This window comes from Corvus brachyrhynchos, unplaced genomic scaffold (assembly GCF_000691975.1).
Source record: "Corvus brachyrhynchos isolate BGI_N302 unplaced genomic scaffold, ASM69197v1 scaffold408, whole genome shotgun sequence".
In the NCBI taxonomy this organism is placed as follows: domain Eukaryota; kingdom Metazoa; phylum Chordata; class Aves; order Passeriformes; family Corvidae; genus Corvus; species Corvus brachyrhynchos.
The window spans coordinates 772,615-798,281 of NW_008239759.1; the positions used below are offsets into that span (position 1 = coordinate 772,615).

The 25,667-nt window shown below is 35.7% G+C and overlaps 1 protein-coding gene and 1 long non-coding RNA gene across 6 annotated transcripts in view; both read left to right on the plus strand.

Moving 5' to 3' along the window:
* The window catches only part of AUH (AU RNA binding methylglutaconyl-CoA hydratase), a 103,857-nt gene extending 83,894 nt beyond the window's left edge, over positions 1 to 19,963 (plus strand). Inside the window, exons 7-10 of the mRNA XM_017742729.1 lie at positions 15,150 to 15,337; positions 16,587 to 16,637; positions 18,384 to 18,431; positions 19,309 to 19,963. Coding sequence (XP_017598218.1) covers positions 15,150 to 15,337; positions 16,587 to 16,637; positions 18,384 to 18,431; positions 19,309 to 19,386 — 365 coding nt within the window. The 3' untranslated portion in view covers positions 19,387 to 19,963. The remainder of the gene's footprint in view (positions 1 to 15,149; positions 15,338 to 16,586; positions 16,638 to 18,383; positions 18,432 to 19,308) is intronic.
* Positions 19,964 to 20,262: 299 nt separating this feature from the next.
* The window catches only part of LOC108448750, a 33,078-nt gene continuing 27,673 nt past the window's right edge, over positions 20,263 to 25,667 (plus strand). For 4 of the 5 annotated variants that reach the window (XR_001864761.1, XR_001864760.1, XR_001864762.1 and 1 more), the window contains exon 1: positions 20,263 to 22,982. This is a non-coding gene — a long non-coding RNA (uncharacterized LOC108448750). The remainder of the gene's footprint in view (positions 22,983 to 25,667) is intronic. The other variant, XR_001864763.1, reaches the window with a different exon arrangement.

Sequence of the window (25,667 nt, forward strand, 5' to 3'; positions counted from 1 at the left end):
GTCTTCACGTACTATTTATTGATTTATCTGCCGCGTCCCCATGACATTTATTTGTTTCTGTTCAGGCCTGAGCACTACTTTCCTTGTATTGAGAGGCTGAAGTCAGGCTCCAGGGCAGAAATCTCAGGCTTTTTCCTGTGCTCTTGGTCACCCTTTTGCAATGCCCACCATATTACAGTGTGTGGATGGATGCAGAGCAGCCCAACAGACATTCACAGCTCAAGGGGACTGTATGGAAGGAAGAGGCAGCTCAGGACTTTTTTAGCAGGAAACTGTACTTCAACAGGAAGCAAAATTGGGGAAGAAATGGGAATTCAGGAGGAGTTACATTTGGTTTTTTAGGTGGGGAAAGAAGGTGATCCTGGAACTTAAAGGATAAAGTTTTAAGGAACCAGTAGCTAAGGGAGAGAAAAGCCTGTTAAAAAGCCGTAACACTGAGGAGGGGACTGGGGCTGATAAGTCAGCAAGCAAATTGGAAAAAGGACAGGGCACAGGGCATCCAAATGGACAAAAGGTATATCAAAAACCTTTGGATGGGAACATACTGAAATGATTGTGTCTGCTAAAACACAGTCCCTTACAGACTTTGGAATGGAGCTAGTGTTTTTTAAAGGCTTATGTATGCTGAAAGAGGGGAGTCACTTCAAAATTTATTTGTTTATTATTTAAGCTATGTTGATTTCAGGGTGAACACAAATGATTCTGTTAGAATGTACTTAACTTGCTTTGTTTAATTAATTTTGAATTTCCTTACTTCAATATAAATCAGTCTAATATTTTAAAATGCTCCCATACAGTCATCCTGCAAAGTATATTACTTTTCTGTCATCAGCAGTCCTAACTGCAGTATGTACTGTGCTCTACATGGCATTTGATGTTGCTGTTGGAAAATTTTACTGTTCTCTTTAGTAGCAGAGAAATCCAGGACCTTGCAGCTGAAAATAATATGCCTTATATGGTTCCTCAAAAAGTCTACCTTATATAGTTCCTTATATACAGATCCTGAAAAAACAGGAACAGGGGCAGCGCCTTGAAGATTATACAAATATATGTAAGATGTATTTTGGCAGAAAGTGGTTGAAAATTGAAGCACCGAAAAATTAGCTACTTAGATGCAATTTTGCATAAAAGTATTCAATATATCTTGTAAAGTTTTAATCCAGCTCTTCATGCTTTATTTTGTATATTCTTTCATTTCATGGGCATAAATACTGGTGCAGTTCATAATGAGAATTTTTTGAAGACTGAAACTTCCCCGAATATGTTGTGTCAATTGCAAATGACACTGCTACCAATGTCAAGCCAAATTTAACTCTGTATTCCAAAGTAAAAATGTTAAGAGTGACTCAAAACAAGGCTTTCTTGTTCATCCCCCCATTCCACTCCCTTCTCTTCTCCTTTCTTTTTCTTTACTCTCCTTTCTTTTTTGAGCAAGTCACATTTTTCCATGACTTTCATTCTTAGGTACAGCTGAACTTTTTTGATGGAATTAAGAAAACAACAACCTATGACCAGCCTAGCAATATGAACTGATTGCTGGGCTGTTTATAATACTTTGAAGGGGAAGAGCTATTTAAAAACTTGAGAGGTTATGCTCAAATAAAAACAACATTTTATATTGGAAAATTTTATATGATAATAATAAAGGTGATACTACTGGCACTGCCTGAAATAGCAATATAAATGTATCATATTGCTAAGACTTTTTATATTAAGTGTTAGCTTTTAGATGGATTTGAACTTTTTTAGCACTTGATTTAAGAAAAATGAGACCTGTAATAATCTGCTTACTCTATTGTTTCATACAAAGGAAATTAATATGGATGTGAAATGAAAACTGATTGCACAATAATATAAAGTGCAAGATTGTTAGACAATGCAATAAAAAATGAAAAATATAACACTGTAATTCAGAGAATTCACAAAGTTCTGTATTTTTGAATCCTGAATTTATCTTAGAAAGATTTCTTTGCACTTGAAGTTGCTAAAATAAATGAACCCCCAATTTTATCTCCCTGACCAGAGGAGTGTGAGTAGTCCAGATAACTTGGTATGTAAGTGAGGAAACTGAAAACAAGGAAGACTATTAAATATAATCCCAACAATAATAGTGGGTACTATGGTATTGTGCAGAAGATACTATCATTTCCTCAAATTGAGGAGATGGGTGAAATACAGTCAGAACTCCCTTTGGTATTCCCTTCACACAGAAGCATAGAAATATTTTATTAAATATTAAAAACAACATAAAAGACCTTTGGTCTTATTTTCATTTTAATTAGGCAGGATATATATGCCATTCACTTTGAAGCCAAATGCTACTCCTTTGTATTAACCTGCAGGGGGTACTAGAAAATTGAACCAAGTAGCATTTAGCTATTTCTCCTCCTGCCAGAGATAATTAACATCTACTCTTGTGCAGACTCTTACTGTTACCTGATCCTCATATACAGGTTTCATACTCTCTTCCAGAGTTTGAGCAGTAGGGTGTGAAATGCTGCCTCAGCCCGTTTCTTACAAATCTGCAGAAATCAGGAAAGTTATTAACCTTCAACTTTAACCTGCTAAACTTAGAAGGGAAACTTAATCTCCCAATGAAATCAGATTGGAGAGACAAAATGGACAATAATTCCAGGAGGGAAACAAAGCTGTGTGTAATGCACTGAACCTGTTTCATTTTGTGGTGCATGACAAAGACAACTGAAGAGCCGAAGAATGATAGCTGGTATGACAGAAGAGAGTAGGAAATTTTTTTTTTTGACACGTAAAGCTAAGGCAGGAATTAGTAAGAAGCAAATGAAATAAAATGGTAAGAAAATAATTGTAAGAAGTCTGTGGGTTTCTAGACTTTTGGCTAGCTGTTTATGCAACCTTTCTACCTCATACACAGATTTTCCAGACCACCTCTAAAGCCTGAGAATTGTCTTAAATGGGGCCTTGGAGCTGCTGATGTAGCAGCCATTGATTCTGGGGCCTCAACTGGGAAGAACCTTGAAGAGCTGCCAGGCTTCTTGGCCAGCTTTTGCCTTTGGCTAATGGCCTTGGGCATTCACTTTGGCCAGAGCTTGGTATACTTTAGCCAACTGTCCAGGTAGCCTAGTACTTCTTTTTTCTTAAACATAGCATATTTAGCTTGGTCATTCCACTGCAGAACTGTTCTCTTGCCAATCCTTCAGTGTGGGACTGGACAGTTGTCTTGGCTAAGCTTCCTCAGAGTGAAAAGTCTGATGAACTTAAATGAGTTACACACATTAACTGATAGGAAACGGAGCTGCTTTGAGAGGAAACCCGCCTGGGTTCTGCTCAATGAAAACAAGTATGTTTGAATACTCCGCTTACTGATGAATTCACATTTTTCTAATGATTATCAGAGAAAATGTAACAAGTTTGACTCTCACTATAATGCCTTTTGACTGAAATTATCTCCTTTGTACATAAGCATTATGAAACATGGCGCATTTTTTCACTAACCCTCTCTTTCATAAAATATATGGTTCTTCTTTGATCATCCAATTCTCAGTATTTTGTATATTTTGTTTCCTGCTCATGTAAAATTAACATCATTCCCTGTTTCCTTTACAATTTTTAGCCTGGTCTGGGGACATAATTATTCATTTCTCCATATAAAAGTACATGAAGGGGATAATGCTTCATCTTACAGGAATGTTATGAAAATAGATTTCAGTAGTATATCTGTGAGGAAACTGGGTAGTGGTGATGATAAAACGTTTGCTTTTTCCAAAACTTCTGTGCAGTGAAGGAGTATGAATAGCTTTGTTTTGTCAATAAGGTGAAAATCAAGCAAACAACAGCTTCCTTCATCTTCTAATTGTCCTGACTTTTTAGACAAAATGTTAAGTGATCAATGTTAATATCTACTTTTTCTAAATAAACTCACATTAGTCTGTTTGTGATACATTGATGTATTTTCCTGTGGAGTTTGTAAATTGTAACAGGTGTAATCAGATTTTTAAATTTAAAACTTCCACATCTGCTGTTCCTATCATCTTAGGTTTCACCCCTCTGCTGTTAGAAAAGCCAATGTAGCCTGTTACATGGTGGTTAGTGCACTTGGATTAGTAATGACCACAGAGGTTGCAAAACAGATTCTGATGTATCTCACTTCCCTTGTTCACAGATATAGGGGGGAGGAATGGGTAGGAAGCAAGCTTTTGTTAGTGCATACAAGTTTTTAGTGCTTTTTTGTTTAAATAAATACATTAAAATAGCAACCCTCCTAACCACTCATTTATGGATATTACAAGTGGACATTTTCTGTGTATAAGAAGTATTACTACTCAAGAGTTTTGAGGCATAGAAGATAGAAAATATTAGGCTAAACTTTTGTTTTTAAGAAATAATAAATTACTTAAGGGTTTTGATGAACAGAAAATCAAACGTGATAATCTTTTGTTTCTACTAAAAAGAATAAACAAAATCACCTGATAAAGCTTAAAAGATAATCAAATGTATTTGTTTCAGAGGTACAGTAACTGAATTTAGGATACTCCTACAAAATACAGTTATGCATCATTTAACCTGTAACATATAAAATGCAATTGTTCAGAAATATTTGAATTATATTGTATGATTGCCATCATGACATTATAGAACACAGAAGAATACTTGGAAAACACAACTAATCCATCTCCTGATTTCTCAGTTAGGATAATGTAAAGATAGAATGGAATATCTGACATCTCTGATTTTGAAGCACAGCTTTCTAGTTTGTTTTGGCCCCATTTTCAGCTGCCGCAAGGCTGATGATTGTGGAGTAAGTCACGTCAATGTACCAGGCCAACGTAAGACAAAACACGAAATTTGGTGTACCTATGGTCAATGTTAAATTTGAAGGAAATGAAGAATATATCTTTTATATCAGTATGAATCGTGTAACTTTGTTTTTAATTGAGTAGTTTACTTATTTGGAGATCTGTCATTACTGAATAAGAGTACAGAATCTAATTATTTCCATTTCATATTCATTATGACTATATTATATGAGAAAGAAAAATAGTTTCCAAACTCATAACGAATTTACTCTATGTCTGGCATTTTTCTTCAGCATTCAGAAAATTCAACAAATGAAATGGCAATTGTGTAGTCTGCCTCAGAAGAACAGCTGCACAAGTTAGTTCACCACAAAGCAAGCTGAACAAAATGATTTATGGAGTACTGTTTCCTTAATTATTTCACAGAACCTTTCTGGCTCTGGAGATTTGTTTGAGCCAAGTATTGCAAATCTGTGAATTCTAGAAATAGTGGATTTCTGTTCTTCCTTCTTTACCTCCATTTTTCATCATGAAAGCAAAAGCTGTTAATCTATTGTAACTTTATGCTAACAACTCTATATTAATGTTCTTTATATTTTAATAAGAAAGTGAGAGCTGGGAAGCCAGTGTTAATCAGATGACTGAATTAATCTAAGTTTTCTCTTACCTAATTCTAAGCTAATTCTTGCTCTGACAGTTTTGTGAAACTGTAAAGCAAACTGGAACAGAGTGCAATGAACTTGACATGGATATGAAGAATTAAGAATTTTATTTTACTTCTAAGAATTTAGTTTCTCAGAAGCCTACCCTGATGCATATTTTGACATTATGTTGCATATGAGCATCAAGAAATGTGAATGACTGCACTGAAACTTGATTTATCCGAACTAAAAGGATGAAGGAAGTCAGTTTAATTTTGACCTTTTAGTTCAGTATGCTAATATCAAGAGTACCTGACAGAAGGAATTTCTTAGTTCATTATGAATAGAGTGAAATTCTCCTCCTATCCTGGGCCCTATGAGGTCCTCATAGCTTCTTGGCTTTGTGATTATGCAGAATGATGAAACATACTTATTGGCCAGAGACATTTGGATGGTCCTAAGAGTTTTTTCTGGACATTTCTAGAAAATAATCAATTGAAAGGAAGTCCTTATTTGCCCAGTTTCTGGGAAATACAGTGATGATCTTGCAAAAAAAAGAAAGAGTTTAGGTGCTTTACACAGGGTCACTTAGAACTTTGCTTCCAATTACAGTCATTTATTCTAATTCCCTGCAATTGCAGGCTTACTCCCTACACTCAATTGCCCAGTTTTTTTTCTTTAAAAATGTCTTTCTCCCCATACCTTCCCTTCCTTTATGTGTGCCTTGAGCATCAGCTGTAGTTAGTTTATATTGGCAGAAAACATTTCTTAATTTTTGATGGGGAAGTAGTTGTTTCTTTCCCATTCAGCATGTTTGCAGGAAACCACCACTGCTCTCATATTTAGAGAGCTAAAATGACCTCAGGCAGAGTATTGTGAGGGATCATGACTGTGTTTAGTCAAATAAGGAGGATGAGGCTGTCTGTGGGACTCAAACCCAGCAGCCTGAGCTCACAGCTGCACCTGACCCTCTGTTCTGTTCTGAACCAGTAAGGAGAGGATGTTCTTATTACCAACGCTGGGGAGTTATCTGTGCAAAACAACTAAAATTGCTTCTGTTCAAGGATACTCCATACATTCAGTGTGAGTACCATGTAAGATCACTGTTGCATTAATGGCCTAATTTTTATTGGTTGTATTTTATTTTTATCTGTTCAAGCAACCAGAGTTTTCTTTCACACAGGTTCTCACTGCTATGAAATAGTACATGGCTTGAGTACAAGCAACAGGCTAGAAGGGAGGGATAAATTTACTTTAATAAGACTTTTTCAGGTGTAAGTAGGACTGTTAAAATTCTGAGGATTCAGCTCAATGGCTGAACTTAATTGTCAACCAAAATCAAGGTGTAAAACTAAAATGTTTCGTTTCAGATTAATTTTGTTTTTTTGTTTCACCAGAAATGTTCTAGAATCTTAAGAACACCTAAGGAAATAGAGATGTATGACAAGGAAACAGATGAGAGAGACTGAGATAGCAAAGTAGACTGTCTCAAATCATATTTATGTTTTGTAACATAAAAAGGCATAAGGGCCATGCTAACACATTGCAAGCTTATCTTGCTTTTGGTATTCCACCAGACATCTCCACAGAACACCTACAGCTCTCTGTGTGACCTTCAATTACATGTGCATGGTAAGATACAAACCCTGTTTGACTAGGATTAAAAATGGAGGTGTGATAAATGCTTTCTATTTCTGAGCTGTTTCAGTGGTGTACTTCCAAGAAGAATAAATGTTACAACAGAGTCTGGATAGGGAAGAAGGCTGGCAGTAACTAGGGTGAAACACATCCCAGGCTTAAGATGAAACAGAAGTAGTAAGTCTGTTAAAAAATATGATTTTATCTGAGAAAGAAAGAGAAAAGAGACTGAGGCCAAGAAGGTGATGTGGATTCATGCTTGCTCATCAAATTTCTGACCTTGCAGGCAAATGGACTCTTACAAGGCTTGTCATTCAGCATTTTTTCTTAAAGATTCCATGATTCTCTTCAGATTTCAAGAGTAAAGTGTCCTTTATTTAAAGATTTTTTTTTTCTTTTTTTTTAGTTTCTTGCTCAAATGCCATGTGTTCTCTGAAGGACTTAGGCAGTAATAGAGCTTTTGATGGCTCCAGGCTCCGATAAAATGTTCCTAACCTGCTGAGGATTTGGGAGAGCACTAGCACTGAATCTTTAGTCAAGCAGATGGACTGCTGCCAGAGAAGAGTCAAAGGATCTGCATGTAGGAGTGCCCTAAGAGATCCAGAAAGTAGGAGCAGCGCCCGGGATGTAGCCACAAGTAGAAGCACAAAGTGTTCAGCAGTAGGCTCTGGTCACTTCAGAATAGTCGTGCCGGAAGAGCAGGATGAGGCCAGCTAGTGAGAAGTGAGTGGTGCTTCCTATCTTGTTGAACCTTAGCATTTGTTATACAAACTATTCTTAATGACTTACGTTAATTAAAATATATTTGTTATTTTTTTAGTAAGTGCAGTGCAGGGCCCCACAGATGCATGGCAGCTATTCTAGCTCTTCCTACTGATGTGGGCTCATTTCTTCATTACCTCATGTGGGTATAGCTCCTAATGTCTTTCTTCCTGGAATCTGGATGTAGGATGTAAGGAAAACAAAATTAGTGTCTAATTTCTTTGACCCTTTAAACTTTAAAGGTCCGTGAAATCCAACTCGTATGCGCCTGATTAGGTGACAGAAGAATATAATTAGCACTAGTTTCTCCATCTATGGGGAAAGACTTGCCATTGCATACAGCCATGTTGCATTGCATGCTGAAAACAGTGACTTCGGTCCTGTATTGCTATGTCGCAGCAGCAGGCAAGAGGAACATAAAAGATGTTTTCTTAATGTATTTCATTTCCTTACTGTTCTAACTGTCTGACAGCTGAAGACTGGGAATAATCACTTATTTAGTCTCTTTCTTTGTTGTTGTCCTCTCACATATTGATTTCTGGGGTTTTTTTCAGGAATGAAAAAATGGCAAGAAGGTGATGCAAGAGCTGTAGTTAAGGAAAAATGTCTGAGTAGTCCGAGACAATGAAGTGTTAAAATACCAGTTTGTGCTTATTGGGGTAGGTCCACTGTTGCACAGGAATTGGCTTTATACAGAAATGTTTATACTAATGTATCTTAAGTTCCAATTTATGGACGGGTTTCCTTTTTGCTTTGCATATATTATATTAATGCATGCCAGCATTGAAGGGTTTGGCCCTTTTACTGCCCCACAAATGGTTGTAGACATTATGTTATAGCCTAAGTACCAGGCTAGGTACAGTATAGCTACAGTGTATGCTTCCTTGGCTGGGAGGACATTTTACTTCAGATGAAAAATGTGCTTTGTATGTACAAGTTCATTTTGCATTTATTTTTCAGTAGAGAGAGTGCTCTGCCTTCTCAGGATTTGGTAGCTGGGCTCGGTGAGATTGTGTTTTCCTACTGTCTTGTTGAGTTTGACGTTTTCCCTGTGCTCCCATCATAATTGCCACCAATTGTCCTTTCTTTAGTGCTGCTCAAGTCACAGAATTTCAGGGATGAATAATTTCAGACATAAATTCTTAAAAACCCATTACTCTGGTGGAGTTGAAACCAGATTAATTTGATAGTAGTGAGGATAGGAGAAAGAATAGGGTTAAGGAAGAGGAATTGGTTTGGGAGGTTTAGCAGATTTCTTTGCTGTGTGGAAGGATAAAAGGGTAGATTTCCATAAGGAGAGCACTGAAGTGAGGAAAACATTCAAGTCACTTGCTTTTAAGCAGTGAAGACTTCAGATATATTAGTCAGTTTTTTGCTTTGCTTGTTGTTTCATCATTTCAATTCTGTCCACTGAAAACTGTAGTAATTGACCCAATTTCAGACTGTGATCTCATTAAAAATATAAGTAAAAATAGGATACTACCATGGTAATTATTTTTTTTCTTTCACTTGCCCTAGGTAGTGACAAAAGTTTTTCTTGTGTCTGTTTTTTTCTTGTCTTGATTTTCACATTAAATGAAGTTTAGCGGTCATAGTCAAATGAAAAGTGTAAGAATATGGACTAGAAAAACTATTTATTTAAAATACAAGTTAAATAAAAGTTCTCACTCAATATTACACATAAATCCCACATGATTTGTGAAGTATGATCATACAGAGCAGTACTGGTCTAAACCTCCTACCTGTTGTTACAGCTGAGTAATGATTTCATAAATGTGTGGGTGTAATTTTGAAACTGGAAAATGCCTTCTTGTGGGCCATTAATATCTATCTGCAGCAAGAAGACTTATGTTTTAATCTGTATCTACTTCTGAATTTCATTTAAGGTGACTTAATGCATCCTCAAATGAAATACCAAGTTCCTATATGGAGTAATAGGAAGGCACATGGTTTTACTGAATATCTGTGTGCTCATGCTAGTTGCACTTGTGAACACTAAAGTAAAAGTTAATAAGTAGATTACAGTTGTTGGCATTTCTGGTTTTTTTTCCACAAATAATTTCAGTTTAAAACCAAATAAGACATATTGTCAGTGGCATTAGTAATACCGCAAGTCCTGGGAGTCCATGGGGGGGTAATGCAGGTCTGTGCTTCTGAAACAGTATTTTGTCTGACAGTGGAGTTGTTTGTACTGTGTTAGTGAGTGAAATGTGGAGTGAACTCCTTACACCAGGTGCAGAATCCCTTTTGAAGTGGAGTCCATTTTATAAACTTTGGGTTCCAGATGCATTTCTTTGGTCCCATCCATTTCACATACGCAGCCATCTGCTAGGAAACCATCTTCTATTTTCTCAATCTACAAGACAATTACTTATTTTGAAAATAAATTAGTTTTTCTAAATTACATGGCCATTTAATCTTTCAGTACAAAAGCTGTAATTATTTAACTGCTAGTGAATTCTTAAAGTGTATTTACACTTCCTCTCATGCATCTTAAGCATTCGTGCATCTTCAAGCCAAGTACTATATTCTTCTGATTCAAGCTGTCACCTTCAAGCCACCCACGCATGGCGGTTTGGTATAGGCGTTTTCAAGAGAGATTTTTAAATAAACCAATCCACAGATGCAGATGAATAGAACGGATTGTGAAAGTTAAGGACTGATTTGCAAATTAAGTGGGCTGTTTTGGAGATGGGGTTTGCCACAGCCAGGCTGGCACAGATAGCAAGTCGTCCTGCCTCTTGGACCTCAGCTAGGGAGATTGTGTCTGGTGTGCCTGTGGGGCTTTCTTTGGCTTGACTGACAAGCCAGACTTCTATGAGCACTTTGGGCAACCTAATATGAAATTTTGCTCAAAAAACTTCTTTTCTCAGTCATTACAGACCCTGGGGCAACCTCAGGCCACTGTCTCAGGCTTTCCTCAGATCTCCAGTCTTTTTCCAGACAATGACTTACGTGGCTATGTAAGAGTGGCTTTACCTACCGCCCACTCTTTGTCATCTCAGTGCTTTTTTTTCCTCTTGCAGAGATAATGTTTTGTTTCTTTTCTTCTTCATCACATTTTCACCGTCTTCTTTTTGCATCTGTATTGGTGTCTTTCCCAGTCTAAGCTGGTTTTGGTTGTTAGTCAGCTCTCTGGTTTGTGCTGGGCAAGTACTCTTCATGTTTCTTCTGAGACAAAATTGGGGAAGCCTGAGCCCATAAAGATTTATATCTGGATTTAAGTTAACTAAAACACGTACAACTTCTCAGAATCAAGGCCTAATCTTGGAAATAGTCTCTTGGAAAATTGGTGTTAAGTATTATCTAGGTAAAGTGTTTAGACATTTAGCATGTTTTATATTTTGAAAATTGCTTAACTTAGCAACAGATGGCAGGTACTTTAAAAGTGGAAGCTATGTTTGTTACAGAGACTTTTAAAATACAACATAACATGACTGAAAAATGTTATACTAAAATAATCATTTTATCCATATTAGTTTTTTCATGGACTTATGTTGTTGAAGATTCATTATTATGAACAGCAGCTTTCTGCACTCCATATTTTTATGAGTTTCAATGGAAGAGTGAAAAATATCCTTAGAGTTTCCTGCAAAAAAATCACAAGCATACATTTTACTTGAATAATTAGAAGGTTTGTGGATGACAGGCTTTGGTTTCACCACTAATTATTAATAAAATGTCAGACGTGCACAGTACTCTTTAAAAGAAGAAAGCTAGAAACCTGTTGGTTAAATTAATCTACTGAGAACCAAGGGATAGGGTAGGATAGGAAAGGATAGGATAGGATAGGATAGGATAGGATAGGATAGGATAGGATAGGATAGGATAGGAAAGGAAGACTGGTTTTTACTTGACTTAATAAACAGGATTATTACTGAATTAAAGTTTGGATTTTTTTTGTCAGAACACGATTTTTTCCAATATGTTTTGACAGTGCTGTCAGCTATGAGAAACTACTGACTGTAGATATTCTCTGCCAGAATGATGAATCTATTTCCAGTAAGCTCGTTGCTTCATCTTGTTGGATATACTCTTGGGCATTTATCACGTAATTCCCTTAATTCAAACCAGTTGTGTACATATTTTGTAATTGATGAATTACTGACAGTAAATAAATATTCATGCAAAATCAACTATTTGTTAAATTGTAAAAAATACTGTTTAACAGTTTTTGTACCAGAAATTAGCAGTCTTTTGTTAACTGTGTCTTTTCACTGTAAACAAACTTTAAATATTAATTAGTGTCATCTAAAAATGCTATTTACAAGTATTACGACATTGAGTATATACCATTTCAGGTAAGAACACATTACCATTGCAACTGTGTGTTAAACACTTTTATCAACACAATGAGTAATACCAGATCACTAGTCCTTGAAATAACATGTCATTAAATTTGTGAAGATGAAACAACTATTCTCGCATCAAATTCTGCACTAAATTTAGATGAAATGCCTTGGTTAAGTAACGTCTTTGAAGACCGGGTGTTACTTCCTTTATTTCTGATTATAGTTGGCAGATATTATGTGTTCTTTGTGTATTACCAAAACAGAGCATCTATCTGCAGTGTACTCTATCTTTTCTTCATAAATGGATGCAACTTTGGTGTGTTGGATGTATTTTAGTGTGTTGTTTGTGTTTGATTAATTTGGTCTTACAGCTTTTGTGTGTGCATATATCTTACCCCTACTACTGAATATATATAATTGATGCAGTGAACTGTTGGCTTCTGTTCTGTAAATATTAATCAAAGAGTATGCTCCTCTGCTTAATGGCTTCTCAGTGTAGGAGGCAGCCAAACAACTATAGTCTGCTTTTTTTTGCTCTTTAATCATTATTGTGTAAGACACTGACAAGAACAGGTTTTTTTAATCTATAAACACTATTTCATGCTTAAACATATCCATTGTTTGGTCAAAGTTATGAAATATTGTTGCTCAATGAAACTTTGTTTTCAGCATTTCCTGGTAAAGCAGTAATAGAAGAGATAAAGCAGTAAAGGAAGGGGCAGATAATTAAGTAAAGAAAAATATTAGGAATACGTGCAAGAAAGAAGCAGATGAAGAGTCAGTAAATTCAGCCTTGTATGGTTTCAGATCTTACGATTTAGACAAATAGGTTTCTTTAATCAAAAGCCAAACTGGATGCATTTCTGGATTCCATGGCTGTGGTGAAAGGAATAATTTGTGACTAAAATATTCCTAAGGAGAATAAGGTAGACATTTTTTATGTTCCAATGTGTGCATAAAATGTGTGCAAGAATAGATGTTGATTAGTGTGACAGGTTATTTGGGTGAGAAATTAAAAGATGTTCAATATTTAAATAAAAAATGCAATAAATGTATGTTTGTGGTGATGGTACAGCTCAGTATCAGAAGCGGTGAGTTTCTTGAAAACACAGCTCACATTTTTCTGGCATGTAGGTCTGGTTTAAATTTGATAGATAGAGCTTTAGTCATTCTCCATGAATGTCACTAGTGAGGCAAGCCAAGGCTGAAGGGAAGGCTTATACTTCAGGGTTTGTACTGTTTTTTGGGTTATGGTGTGGGGTTACTTTGGTGTATGAGCATCCCTTGCCCCTTTCAGAAAAATGTCTCTAAATTGTGCTGTTAGCAAAATTTTACCCCTAGCACTATCACTGGTTTAGCTTTAGAAAATTAGCAGAATTAGCAGAATGTACTGAATAGGAATTCCTCTTGCTGTTGCCTGTTGCCCTTGACCATTAGGACAGTCTTGCTAAAATCCTCTCAAGCATTGTAGGATCATAGAAAACATCACATTATTTGTTTTTACTAATGTTTTTGTTCTATAAATTTTATTTGAATTGTTGTAATAATTTCTTTCATTCTTCCAGTTTTTGCCTGGAAAATATATCTGTTTTTGTTATAGATCATCATCTTCTAATATTCTGGACAGGCATAAGGCAGAAACAAACCTTCTGCAATTTTGTATTATATAAGGTGTTTAAAGGCAGATCTGGTTTTTTGGAAAGGAATATAGTAGTACTGAGGCTTGTGGTTTGGAAAAAAAGAGTAGTAGAAAGCTGAATCATTAAATCACAAAAGCTTTTAATTTGTTTGCTGTCAGTTTATTTATCTCAGAAATGTATTGGAAGTATTTTCAGGAAACATCAGTAAGAGAACTGAATGGCTTGAATAAAATACTGGTGGCTTAATCTACCATTATTTAGTAGAAATTAATATATTTTGTTAGTCGGGCACACATTTGCACAGTGTTATGAACAACTCCTATAAATATTCCTCTTGCATATATACATGTATTTTTATATGAATATATATATAATATATATATATTTATATTTTAATATATTAGCATGCTCTTGCAGAAATAAATATTTGGAAAGAAATTTTTGCTTTCAGACTGTTTGTATAAATTGAGTATTTGTTTCAGATCCATATTAAAATGGTAGACCTTGTGATTTTCAAAACCTTTCTCCTGGATAAAGGCCATTTCCATTGTTTTAATTCATAAACGTGCTTCTGTGATTTGAATCTACCTCTTCCATTTTGATAATGATTATTCCTACATTCTCGTTGTTTATTAGTTCTCAAAAGTTAATTGTTAGTCCAGCTAAGCAATCTTCTTGTCTGGTTAATGTAGTTACCGCTTAATGACCTTCTGAAAATGCTGCTAAGTCAAAGAAGTTTTTAATGTGCTAAGGACAGCTAACTGTTATAAAGTTAAATGCCTTTCTCTGCTGATCTGAACCTGCCATTGTTCTTCCCTAGCTTTTGTAATCGTGCTTTAAGGTTGCAACAATAATGCAGGAGTAAGACAAGACACAGCCATGGCTTCTTAGAGACCTTGCCTAGTAGTGGTTTTAGTTTAGTTTACATATAAATATGGTCCCTAAGGTGCAAGTATTAGAATGGACTACAGTCTTGTTAAGGTATATATTATTTTTAAGTATAGTTCTTTGAAAGTGGTGACTTATATCATAAAAATATATAGTGTTGAAAAGAAGCAGAGGGTTTGGATAAGTTAATTACTGTCAAGTAGTTTTTGTTGGGCTTTTGGCTGATATGAGTAAGGTAACTTCTCTGTAATAGAACAGAATCTCTATTAATAGTACCTCTTTTCAGTTATTTACATGTCTTTCTAAGAAACAGGGCAATTGATTTCAATTTAGATGTAGTCTGAAAAACTGAAGAAGGTATTTAATAATGCCTTTGTACTAGTTGAATTTCTGTATGTTTATGTAATTGTTTATGGAATTTAAAATGAAAGTACTTGAAATGAACAAGGAATCTACATTTGTGGTATAGATACATGGGAAACTAATTGTTGCATTTTCTCTTTTTACAAACTCTAGGCGGGACACAAAGATTACCTCGCACAATTGGAGTGTCATTGGCAAAAGAACTAATCTTCTCTGCACGCATCGTAGATGGTGAGGAAGCAAAATCAATAGGATTGATTAGCCATGTGGTAGAACAGAATGAAGCAGGGGATGCTGCATACAGAAGAGCACTAGCTTTGGCGAAAGAATTCTTACCTCAGGTATAACAAATAACTTTGATTTTGGTTTTTAGTTTTTACCAAATAAGAAGACTGAAAAAGAAACAGCTTTATTAAAGAGAACTGTCACAAAATTATGTATCAAAAAGCCATGCTAGTTATGTGGCAAGCAATCAGAAGTTTTCTCTCTTGTATTGAATGGTGTTTGTCGATTATTTCATAGAGAAGAAGAAACCTCCATCAATCTTCATCTTGCCATGATCTGGTCGGTGTTTTCATTTTGTGTTCTGGCTTTCAACTTTTAAACAAGAAAAAAAAATAGTCTACAGGTTTTATTTTTTAGTATAGCAATTATTGTAGTGGATTACTTTGTTGCTGTTGAACACCTCAGAAGAGAAGCAAAAGGTCCTAGGTAGAAAATTCATAAGAAGCAGAAAAATAAAATAATTAGTGAACCACTTTATTGGATCACAAGTGTAACAGCTAAAATTTTTCATTGGAAATGTAAAATGTCATATCTGAGGTATGGCATTTAATGGTGGTTATTGAAAGACAAAAATGAAAAGTACAGTAAAAATTTTAACATACAGTGGTTCTGGAAGGTTGATTTATGGTTACAACTTCTTATTGGAACTGCCTCATAAGCATTTGGCTTTTCCCAAATCAGCAGGCCAGCAGGCCTGAAAATCTAGAAGCTGATGCTGAAGGATAGGCACAGGACTGAGATGATTCCCAAAGATGTCTTGCTGTTCTGCAGCACATTGGGAGAGAGTGTGGAAATCCCTCTGCTCACTGGGGATCTCAGTCACTCCCAGGAGAGTGTCATCACTTGACCAGTGCAGGCTTTGCAATAGTGTACTGTAGGTTTGAAGCTTGCCTCAATTAATTTTATTTCATGATCACATATTTTCATGTGTCTCCATTGTGTGATAGTAGGGACATAGGATTGACCTTGAAAAGACCTATAATGATGTATCTTAAGGTGGCCATTCTGAGCCTTGTTTTGAAGGAAATTGATAAAGCTTAACAAATGTGGTTGCACTCAGCACCTTTGAAACATAAACCAAATACATTAATTAGGTTCTTTTGAAAATAGTATACTTTTATTTTTTCTCAATATTCAAACTATCAGTTTGGATGTAAATGTCTACTATCTGACTTATATACTATAAATTTAGTGAAAATCCAAAGTCTAGATGGTCCAAATATAAGAATATTGATGTGCAGACTCTTCAACTACAAATCTTGCAGATTTTGATGCTATATGAATAAACCTTTTCTCTCATTTTAGGGACCCGTAGCAATGAGAGTGGCAAAACTAGCTATCAATCAGGGAATGGAGGTAAGGATCTGTACTTTCCTTGAGAGTAGGCCAGAAGTCAGGTTGGCAGCAGTTGTACTGTGGTAAAATTATTTTTCTAGAACTGTTTTTCGCTTGTCATAGTCTTTCGAAGTCTATTTGGTGAAAACTTTCTAAAGAATGAGAATGAAATGTAAATTTTTTGTATCTCAGACTCCTGAGATGCTGATTTCTGTAAAAAGGCTTAGTAACCTCAGAAGTGCACTCTGCTAATTAAGTAGAAAGTAAACAGAAACTACTATGAACAAATTGTGTTTCAAATCTCAGGTGGGAAAAACGATCAAAGTCATACTCTGTCAAGTTTGTCAAGCTCTCAGTGTTTAGTAACTAATAAAGTTAAAAGCTGAAGGGCATATTATTTATTTTTAATAATTAAATAATGGTTAGCATAAAAAGTGTACCTGGAGCTTGATTTCATGTTTAATTCTAATTGCCACTCCATTTTGTACACTATTGACCTAGCTCTAAAGCTCATTTAAAATCCCATCTGGATATGTATTTTACTGTAGGTGTACAGATCCTAAGACTGAGTTCATCAAGTTGGTCATACTTAAAGTTAGGCTCTGCACCAGTCCACCTGGTAGCTCAATCTGGTGCAAGGAAAAGGGATCACATCACGTGTAGCATCTGAATCCAAGAAGATTAATTTGTCCTTTTTTCTTAAAAGTCACAAAAGCCACTAGTGATATATTTGAGTTCAGCAAAGCATAACACCAGTAAGTGGTGGCCTGAGAACCAAACTCAGATGCCATTGCACGAAGAGTATGTTTGTTAGGTCTCCACAGCAAGTAATGGTGGAATTCGAGATTTAGTTCAATACCCAAGGTTCAAAATGCTACAGGCTATGTTATCTGGCTACCAGATATAGTGGATTTAAAGGTCAAAATAATGGTGTTTATAGGATTAAGAATGATAGGATTAGATGGATTCTGAATGCTCATTTCTAGTTCAGTCTTGAGGCCCAAGACAAGATCTATTGTATCAAAACCAACCAAGCCAAATGGTCATCCAAGCTGTTGTTACAAAACTTCCATGGCACAGATTTCATGGCTTCCCTTGGTAACCTATCCTATAGCTTATCTCCCTTTGAAAATTGCTTGTGATGCATAGCCATAGTCCTTCCAGTGGTCAAGTGGAGAGCTAGTGAATCCTGCAGCATATGGTGCTTAAGACAGATGGAGAAATAGTGAGGGCAAAAATCAGCCTTTTCAACTGTTCAGAGCGGCTCACAAAGAAACTAAATGTGTTAAAAATAGATGATGATGATGATGTAGGATAGACATTGGGTTCTTTTTTTTCTTCTATTTTAAATCCTTTTTAAAGCTGAGTTTGTTCATACTGTTCTCGTATGGCATTTTGAAGATACGTTGTTTCAGAAAAAATTTTAAATAATCCTGCAGTTCATCTTTTCCCCTGTAGTAAATGAAATTATTATAAATGTGCAGGTAACTGATGGTTTTTCCCTAACCAGATGACTTGTAGTAAAGAGCAGACATTTTTTGAGTATATTACATGCTAGCTGTATTACCAAATCAGGATTCTGTTGCAGAAATACTAACCACTCTCACCACGTCAGTGTAGCATTGCTATGTTAAAATAGTGTAGAAGAACTTTGCAGAAGTATTTTAGTATGTGGCATATACAAACACAGTATTTCTGTTAGCTGTGAGGAAATAATTAATAAATTTTTAAAAAATCTTCTAAAAACCATTGTATTCTTTTCCCCAGGTCGACTTAGTAACAGGTTTAGCAATTGAAGAAGCTTGTTATGCTCAGGTATGTAAATATGATTACATGGAAAAAACACAGAAAACAGGCTTTGTTGGTACCTGTTATGAAACATGCAGAAATTCATCTCGAAATGGCTCTGTGATTTCTTCTGCAAACTTTTTGGCATTTTATTTAAACCTTCCATCTACTTGGTCTGATCTGTAAGGAATTTAAGGAGGGCGGTGTAGTTCAGGACAATAACATGTCCCCTACCAGTACTGTTATGGTGAAGGTAGTGATGCAGTACCAGCCATACCCCTAGCCAGTCATACACTACCATGCTGGTCCAAGGACTGCCTTGCTTTTGCTTTGTTTTGGTTTAACATGAAATAACACAAAGGACACTTAGCTGACATGTGCCACTAATGGCATATGTGCTAACCAATAAAAAATTGAGACAAACCTCTTTGCCTGTGAAACATGGGAATGATGTGTCTGAGTGTATGTTCGTGGACTTTGAGACAAGTTTTTTATGATGGAAATAGGAGCGTCAGCATTATATGCTTATTTAAGACATTTGGTAATCAGATTAATAACCTTCTTCCCTCCCAAAAACCCAAAATGAACCCAACCAAAAAAACCCCAAGAAACTCAAACGATGCAATCCCCCCACCCTCAAAAACAAACCCTAGAGAATTTCTTGCACTCATCTGTTTGGAGAAAAGGTGCTCCTTCTCTACCTAAATTGTTTATCAACCTTATGTCATGCCCTTGAAGTGTGTGATACATTCCTATATCTGACTAAATAGTTTTAATTTTTCTGTTGTGTTATAATTTTTCTGATGCATCCTGGATGCATTGAAGAACTAGGATTTGTATGCAAATATTTTCCTTGGTATTGTTTTTTGGTGTCAATAATGACTTGTTCCTCTGCTCATTGCAGACTATTCCAACAAAAGATAGAATTGAAGGCCTTCTTGCATTTAAGGAGAAGAGACCTCCTCGCTACAAGGGAGAATAAAAGAATCTGATGCCTTTAAAATACAGGGGGATAAAAGTACTTCTATGAGGACCATTAAGGTGCACTTTCCATCTGCACCTGGAATATCACAATCACCAAAGTAACAGCAAATCATACAGATGTTACAACATTTTGAATGTGTCCATGCCTGTACGAAGCCGAGATAGGAATGTGTGTCAGCTCATGCTCATTACTGTTTCTGATGGTTGATCTGCGTATTGGCAAAGTCACAGGTTCATGCAGCATTTTTAAAATTTCATGTGTATGAAACATACCATTCCACAATTGAAAAAGCTCTGTAAATTCTTTACATAGACAAAATGTATCTGTGATGTTAAACATAAATCTGCTGTATCATTTTATCAAAACAAAAGCAACTACTGAACACCAAAAATAAGAAATTGTACCAAATATGCATTAAAATGATTCTGTATATCACTAAAAATTATACTTTAGTATTCTACTGGAATCTATATTATTAAGCTAGGGGAAATGAAAAGGATTATCATTTAGAAAATATTAAGCTTTGTTTGTCTTACACTATTCTAAGCAAAATTAAATTCACTTTAGCACTTAATGGTGTCCTTTTGATAAAGTTGTTGCCATTATATTAATTCAATTCTATTAAATGAAGACATTTTTGAGGCATTTAATTATACGTTCTTGTATGTTAAAACTGCCACTGTCTTGCATTTTCTAACATATCATCTGATCAGCACTGCCGGCTATGAAGGAACTTTATTTCACTTGCCCCAGTTATTTTAAATTTTTGGTGATTGTATTAAAGATGTTGTGCAGGGATATGTCTAATATGCTGTAATAGAACCTAGAATTATCTTAATCTCCAGAATATTCCTTTTGCAAATTTTATCAAAACTGCCACTGTCTTGCATTTTCTAACATATCATCTGATCAGCACTGCCGGCTATGAAGGAACTTTATTTCACTTGCCCCAGTTATTTTAAATTTTTGGTGATTGTATTAAAGATGTTGTGCAGGGATATGTCTAATATGCTGTAATAGAACCTAGAATTATCTTAATCTCCAGAATATTCCTTTTGCAAATTTTATCAATGTATATTTATATACAACTGGGATGATATTGAAAGGTTCTTTATTTTGTGGTGGCCTCAGAGTTCTTTTCATACATTGAAAGAGAAATGTGCTAGGTTACAAGGTAAGAAAACTTGTGATTCATACTGTGTATTTGCAGTGGACACAGCATATACAGCAAATGCCTGGAAATAACTCATAGAAAGAATTTTTGTTAATTTGATTGGAAAATAAATATGGCTTAGCAGTCCAAGGCTGTCTTTTTACATGAAAACAAATTTATTCATGCTGGGTTACCATTGGCTCATGAAACTTGTGCATGCTTTGCTGTTTCTGCAACATTAGCTATGGTCACTGTCCATCTCTATGATGATAAAGCAGCTCATCAACATGAAATGACAAAAACTCATTTAAATTCATATTTAGACATATCATTACATGTAAATTGATTATAACTGGTAGAGCTCACACTTTGTTGACTGGTAAACTTGCTGAGTCGATCATTTCTTGCACAATAATTTGCAAATAAAGTACTGGTACTTGTTTTGATAGTCATATAAAGCCTAGAGGGTCATTTTCTCGTGTTTTTGAAATGCTAACATGTCATTTTCATTTTTACTGACTAGGAAATAATTATGTTAATAGGAAAAAAAAATATTAAGTGTATGCTGATGAGTTTCTGTTGCATAACTTTGATATACAGTCTGGTTATTGAGCTACTTCTTTTTCTACCAAACACTGATTAAATAGTTTCTGTGAATGTCTTTTTAAAAACATCTAATAACTTTAAATACTGTGGCATATGACTGTGTAGATTCATGCCTTTAACTAGTAGTTTTGATCACAGAAAATAATTTTGCTGTCACAGTGGTCTCTGCATTCCTTTTCTCAGGAGGAGATGGTGTCATATCATAGCAATTTGAGTTCCTTCTTTGAAGTCAACAGTTTGAATATTATTACAAAGTGAGTATCAGTAGGAAAATTTTTAAAGGTACTTTGGAGTGATGTTGAAGTAGTTCTGGAAAAACAATATTTTAGCAAAAAATGTGGTAATCACTTACTGTCTTGTTTATTAAGTGACATGTTATGATGGCTGCAGTGCTCATAATAAATAGCAGTTTAGAACTCTGCTTCCACAAGAGGGTTACTTGTAACAGAAATGCTCATGTAGAGGCTGACTTTTCCTTATGAAAGGTATAATCTGGCAAATCCTCCTTCAAGCATTTAGGCACAACTCTTTCAGTTCCTGGTAAAGCCAAGCTTTTCTCCACAATACCTCATGGATGAGTGAGCCCTGGCCTCCGCTGGTTTTCTGAATGGCTGTCTCATGGTCCCTACACATCAGCTTTTTCTCCTGTTGCTGCTGAGCTCAAGTGTATAGTGAACTCTTCTTCACTTCACAGAGTTGGATATTGAAAAGTTATAACACAGGTAGGTTCATTACCTTCAGCTGATAACTTCTCAGCATTTGTACGTTCAACTTACTAAATTGCCTGGAGGGTTTCATGCAGAAATTAATGTGTGACTTTATATAACACATAATTTTAGCCGTTAATCTAGTAAACTGTTGGTATTTTCAAGATTACTGAAATAACTCACATTATTAGTAGTTTTACTAAATTACTGGATGAAGTTTTCATGCTTTTCTGCATGGCTCTGGTCAGTTCAATGCTTTTGAGTAGCTCACCTGTAATGAAAAAAAGGTGTTTTATTTATTCCAAGGTTATGTAATGATACAGTTAAGTGCTCTTGGAGATGTCTTCTATTGGACCTTTTTATGACATTTGCAGTTGTTGGTGCCCAGTTATTGTTGAAATTCTGTCAGTCTATGTGAAATTAGTCATAGTCCTACACCAAGATTCATATCAATGCTTTTCTAGAACTGCTTTTAACCAGCTGCATTTAGAATAGTAAACATCAGGATGTATCATTCTCAGCTGCTTCATATTCTACTTAGTCATTGCTCTTTAATGCATTTAATCATAGTCACAGTTGCTGAAGAGATTACCACAGGAGAGGGCAGAATATCATGCTACTTGGAATCTGGTTTTGGGAGACTTAGGGAGTAAAGTAAGGTGTTTTGGCACTAGTGCCACTTCACATACCAAACCCAACTGATAGATGAGAAGTGAAAAGAGTAATTGAAATCTTAATTTATCACTGCATAGTCTACTTACTACTTTTTCATGCAAGAAAATTGCTGAAATGGTGTCTGCTGAGATTATAGAGGGGATTTATTTGCAATTTTTAAAAATGTACTTAAAAAATAATTGTTCATTTGAGTGGTGTGCATTGAATAAGATGTGCTTTCATGTCTCATTTGTGGAATGTTCTTGAACCTAATGACACTGCTGAAAAGCTGTAGGGCTTCAGTGTCTGCTGAAGCTGATGCAGTCTGTGTACTCGAGGTGTGATAAAGTTCATGGTGATGTGGTTAAGATGTTCTTTTTCTGCACACTTTTAGAAAGAGATCTATCTCCAGAAATGAGAAAAAGAAAAATTGCAAGCAAATAAGCCAAAAGATGAGTTGTTTTCAGCTAAAGGTAATACAGTTTCTGTTGTCTACTTTGTGGGATTACAATGACTTTTTTTTCTATTCGTCCTTTTTTTTTTTTCTGTTGGCTTTTTCTTCCTCCAAGTCTTGGACATGAATGTGCAGGGAACACTTCTAAAAATTTGTATGGGTTGTCTTCACTTTAAGAACATTGTTATTTTATAAACGAAGTTAGTAGAGTTTAAAAAATTTTCCCAAAAGATCTTTGAAAGATGTAATCAGAAATTACTGTGTTATCACTAAGGATTAGGTAATATACCTTTTTTATTAGAGATCTAAATCATGTTCCATTTCAAGCTTGGAACAGAGTTGAATAGAAGTTTCTGTAGTTATGCAGAATGTGCTGTGTTTACACAATGTGTTCATTATGCTTTATAATATATGTGTGTGTATACTGGCATGTCATATGCATGCATATGTATGTATATGTGCATATATGTGTGTGTACATGTAAATAAAATTATCCAGACTGTCAGGCAAGACCAGATCAATACCTCAGGATGTCATACTACTATTCTGCTTCAGGAAGTTTTGAATTTGTTTGTGCAAGAGCACAACAAGCAAAACAGTGGACCCTGCACAGCGCATACCATGACTGCTGCAAGTGGGCATACTTACCATGTGTTCTGTAGCACAGGAATTCTGCTGTAGAAGTAGCAGGCAAGTAGTGAGGGTGTGCATGTGTGTTACCATATATCTGGTCATGTACATGTGGTAGTTCAAGGCTAGAATAAATGTAGTAGGAGTCAAAGTGAGTTCTTAAGTTTCAACAAAGGTGTGGCATCCAGATAGCACATTCCTCCCAGTCCTATAGTATCATTTGCTCCTGCAGTTTGGAGAGGCCTGCAGCAATCATGAGCAGCTCATTAATCAGCCAGTGTCATAGATTATAAGATCAGTGTCTACCCCCTTTAAATAAGTCTAGACTTAGATTTCATCTTCAGCTTTTATCTAGTAGATAATTCTTCCAAGGACATTCATTCACATGGGAAGAAATATGAAGTATGTTAAAAGAATTTATTACAGAGGGTGTGAACATTCTGTGCCAAAGCTAACTCCTATTGCAATACTTCAAAATAGTACATTAACCCTCTAAGGCATAGTCTGTACATGTATGTTTATAAACTCTTCAAAGTTCTGGCTAGTGAGTACAATCCTTTGATTATAATTTCTGTGTGTATGCTAATAAAGCTTTTGAAACATTAAAGAGCTGAGAATATGGTGCAGTTTTCTTGTTGCATAATATAACCACTTTGAGAAGAACATGGAAAGTTTGTTATTTTTGTAAGGAACTTATACATCAAATTGTTGCTTCTTTATTCTGGCAGCTGCTAATTGATTTAACATTTTCCCTTAAGCATAAGGGACTTTGTGATATCATCTTTGGCTCAATTCTTTTTAGTATGTTAAAGATTCTGATGCCAATTGTAGAATTTTTTTTTAAATGTGTCTCTTCCATGCAGCTTAGAAAGACAGTTAAAAAATATAATCGTAAGGATAGAGTTGTGAAGGTTGTGTTTTCGTGACATATAAATGTTAGTAATACATCTGTAGGCTTGTGTGGAAGGGTTTGACTCTGCATCTTTTGTGTAATAAGTCTTTACTGCTGGGACTGTTGCCTTCAAAGCTGAAGTATTTTTGTAATTGCATGTGAGTATTCCCAGCTAGTGACCCCTCAGGGTGTGTGGTTCATGTTGTCCTGTAGTTATCATCTTTTGGCCACCCCATCCAGGCAGGGGTGAAGGGAGAAGAGAGCCAGGGAGCATGCTTCTAAGAAGCACTGGGTCTTGAGAGTGTATATGAAAGAGGTTTTGTAGGGTGGGTTCAGTGACATTCTTAAGTCACAGTTCATTTCAACAGTCATTTCTAGTATCTTCATGAGCAGCTGCACAAAATAGATCTTTCTCTATTGGTTGGTTACAGCACCTGAGTTCTGTACCCAAAAGACTAGTAGAGATCGTAACCTCCAAACATGATTCGTAGAGTGTCTGTATAACATATGAAGGGAAGTAGGAGCCACAAAAATGGCATAACAAGAAGGATTCTAAGTTACTAGTTTGTAAATGAACACTTGGACATGGGTTTTTTCCACCTTGGGTGCAGTGAAATTCCTGTCTTCATTTTGGATTTTACAAATCTTACCTGACATCAGTCCTTCGTTGAAAAAGTGAAGAGGATAGCTATGGCCCTTCCATCTGTATAACTGCTCAGTAGTTGAAGGACCCATGAAACACCAAAACAACTCAGTTTCTGCCCTCTCCTTTCACTTAATTGACCTGAGCCATACTTTACTACAGTAGTGATCTGTCCCCTGGGTTCTCTGAAGTTACTCATGATGAAATTTCTCTGCTTTAATTACTTATTCTACAAGTTAATTTATTGGGATGTAGAGATAATGACATCCACCTAATAGTTTACAGAGGGAAGGCCTGTCTTGCAGTTCCCTCATGCAGCAAGTATCACAATAGTTTTATAATAGATGCTGTAGCAAGGATGAGAGACCTACTCACTTTCCTCTTGTCCCCAGCATCTCCTTTGTACAGTCTCCTGTCTGCTAAACATGAAGATGCTTAACGAGTCAGACTCCTTAGGGTGGATCCCAAAAGGCCTTGGATACAGTACTTTCTAAGTGCCGTTGCTTAATATCATCATTTCCTGCTGCAAAATCTCAGCA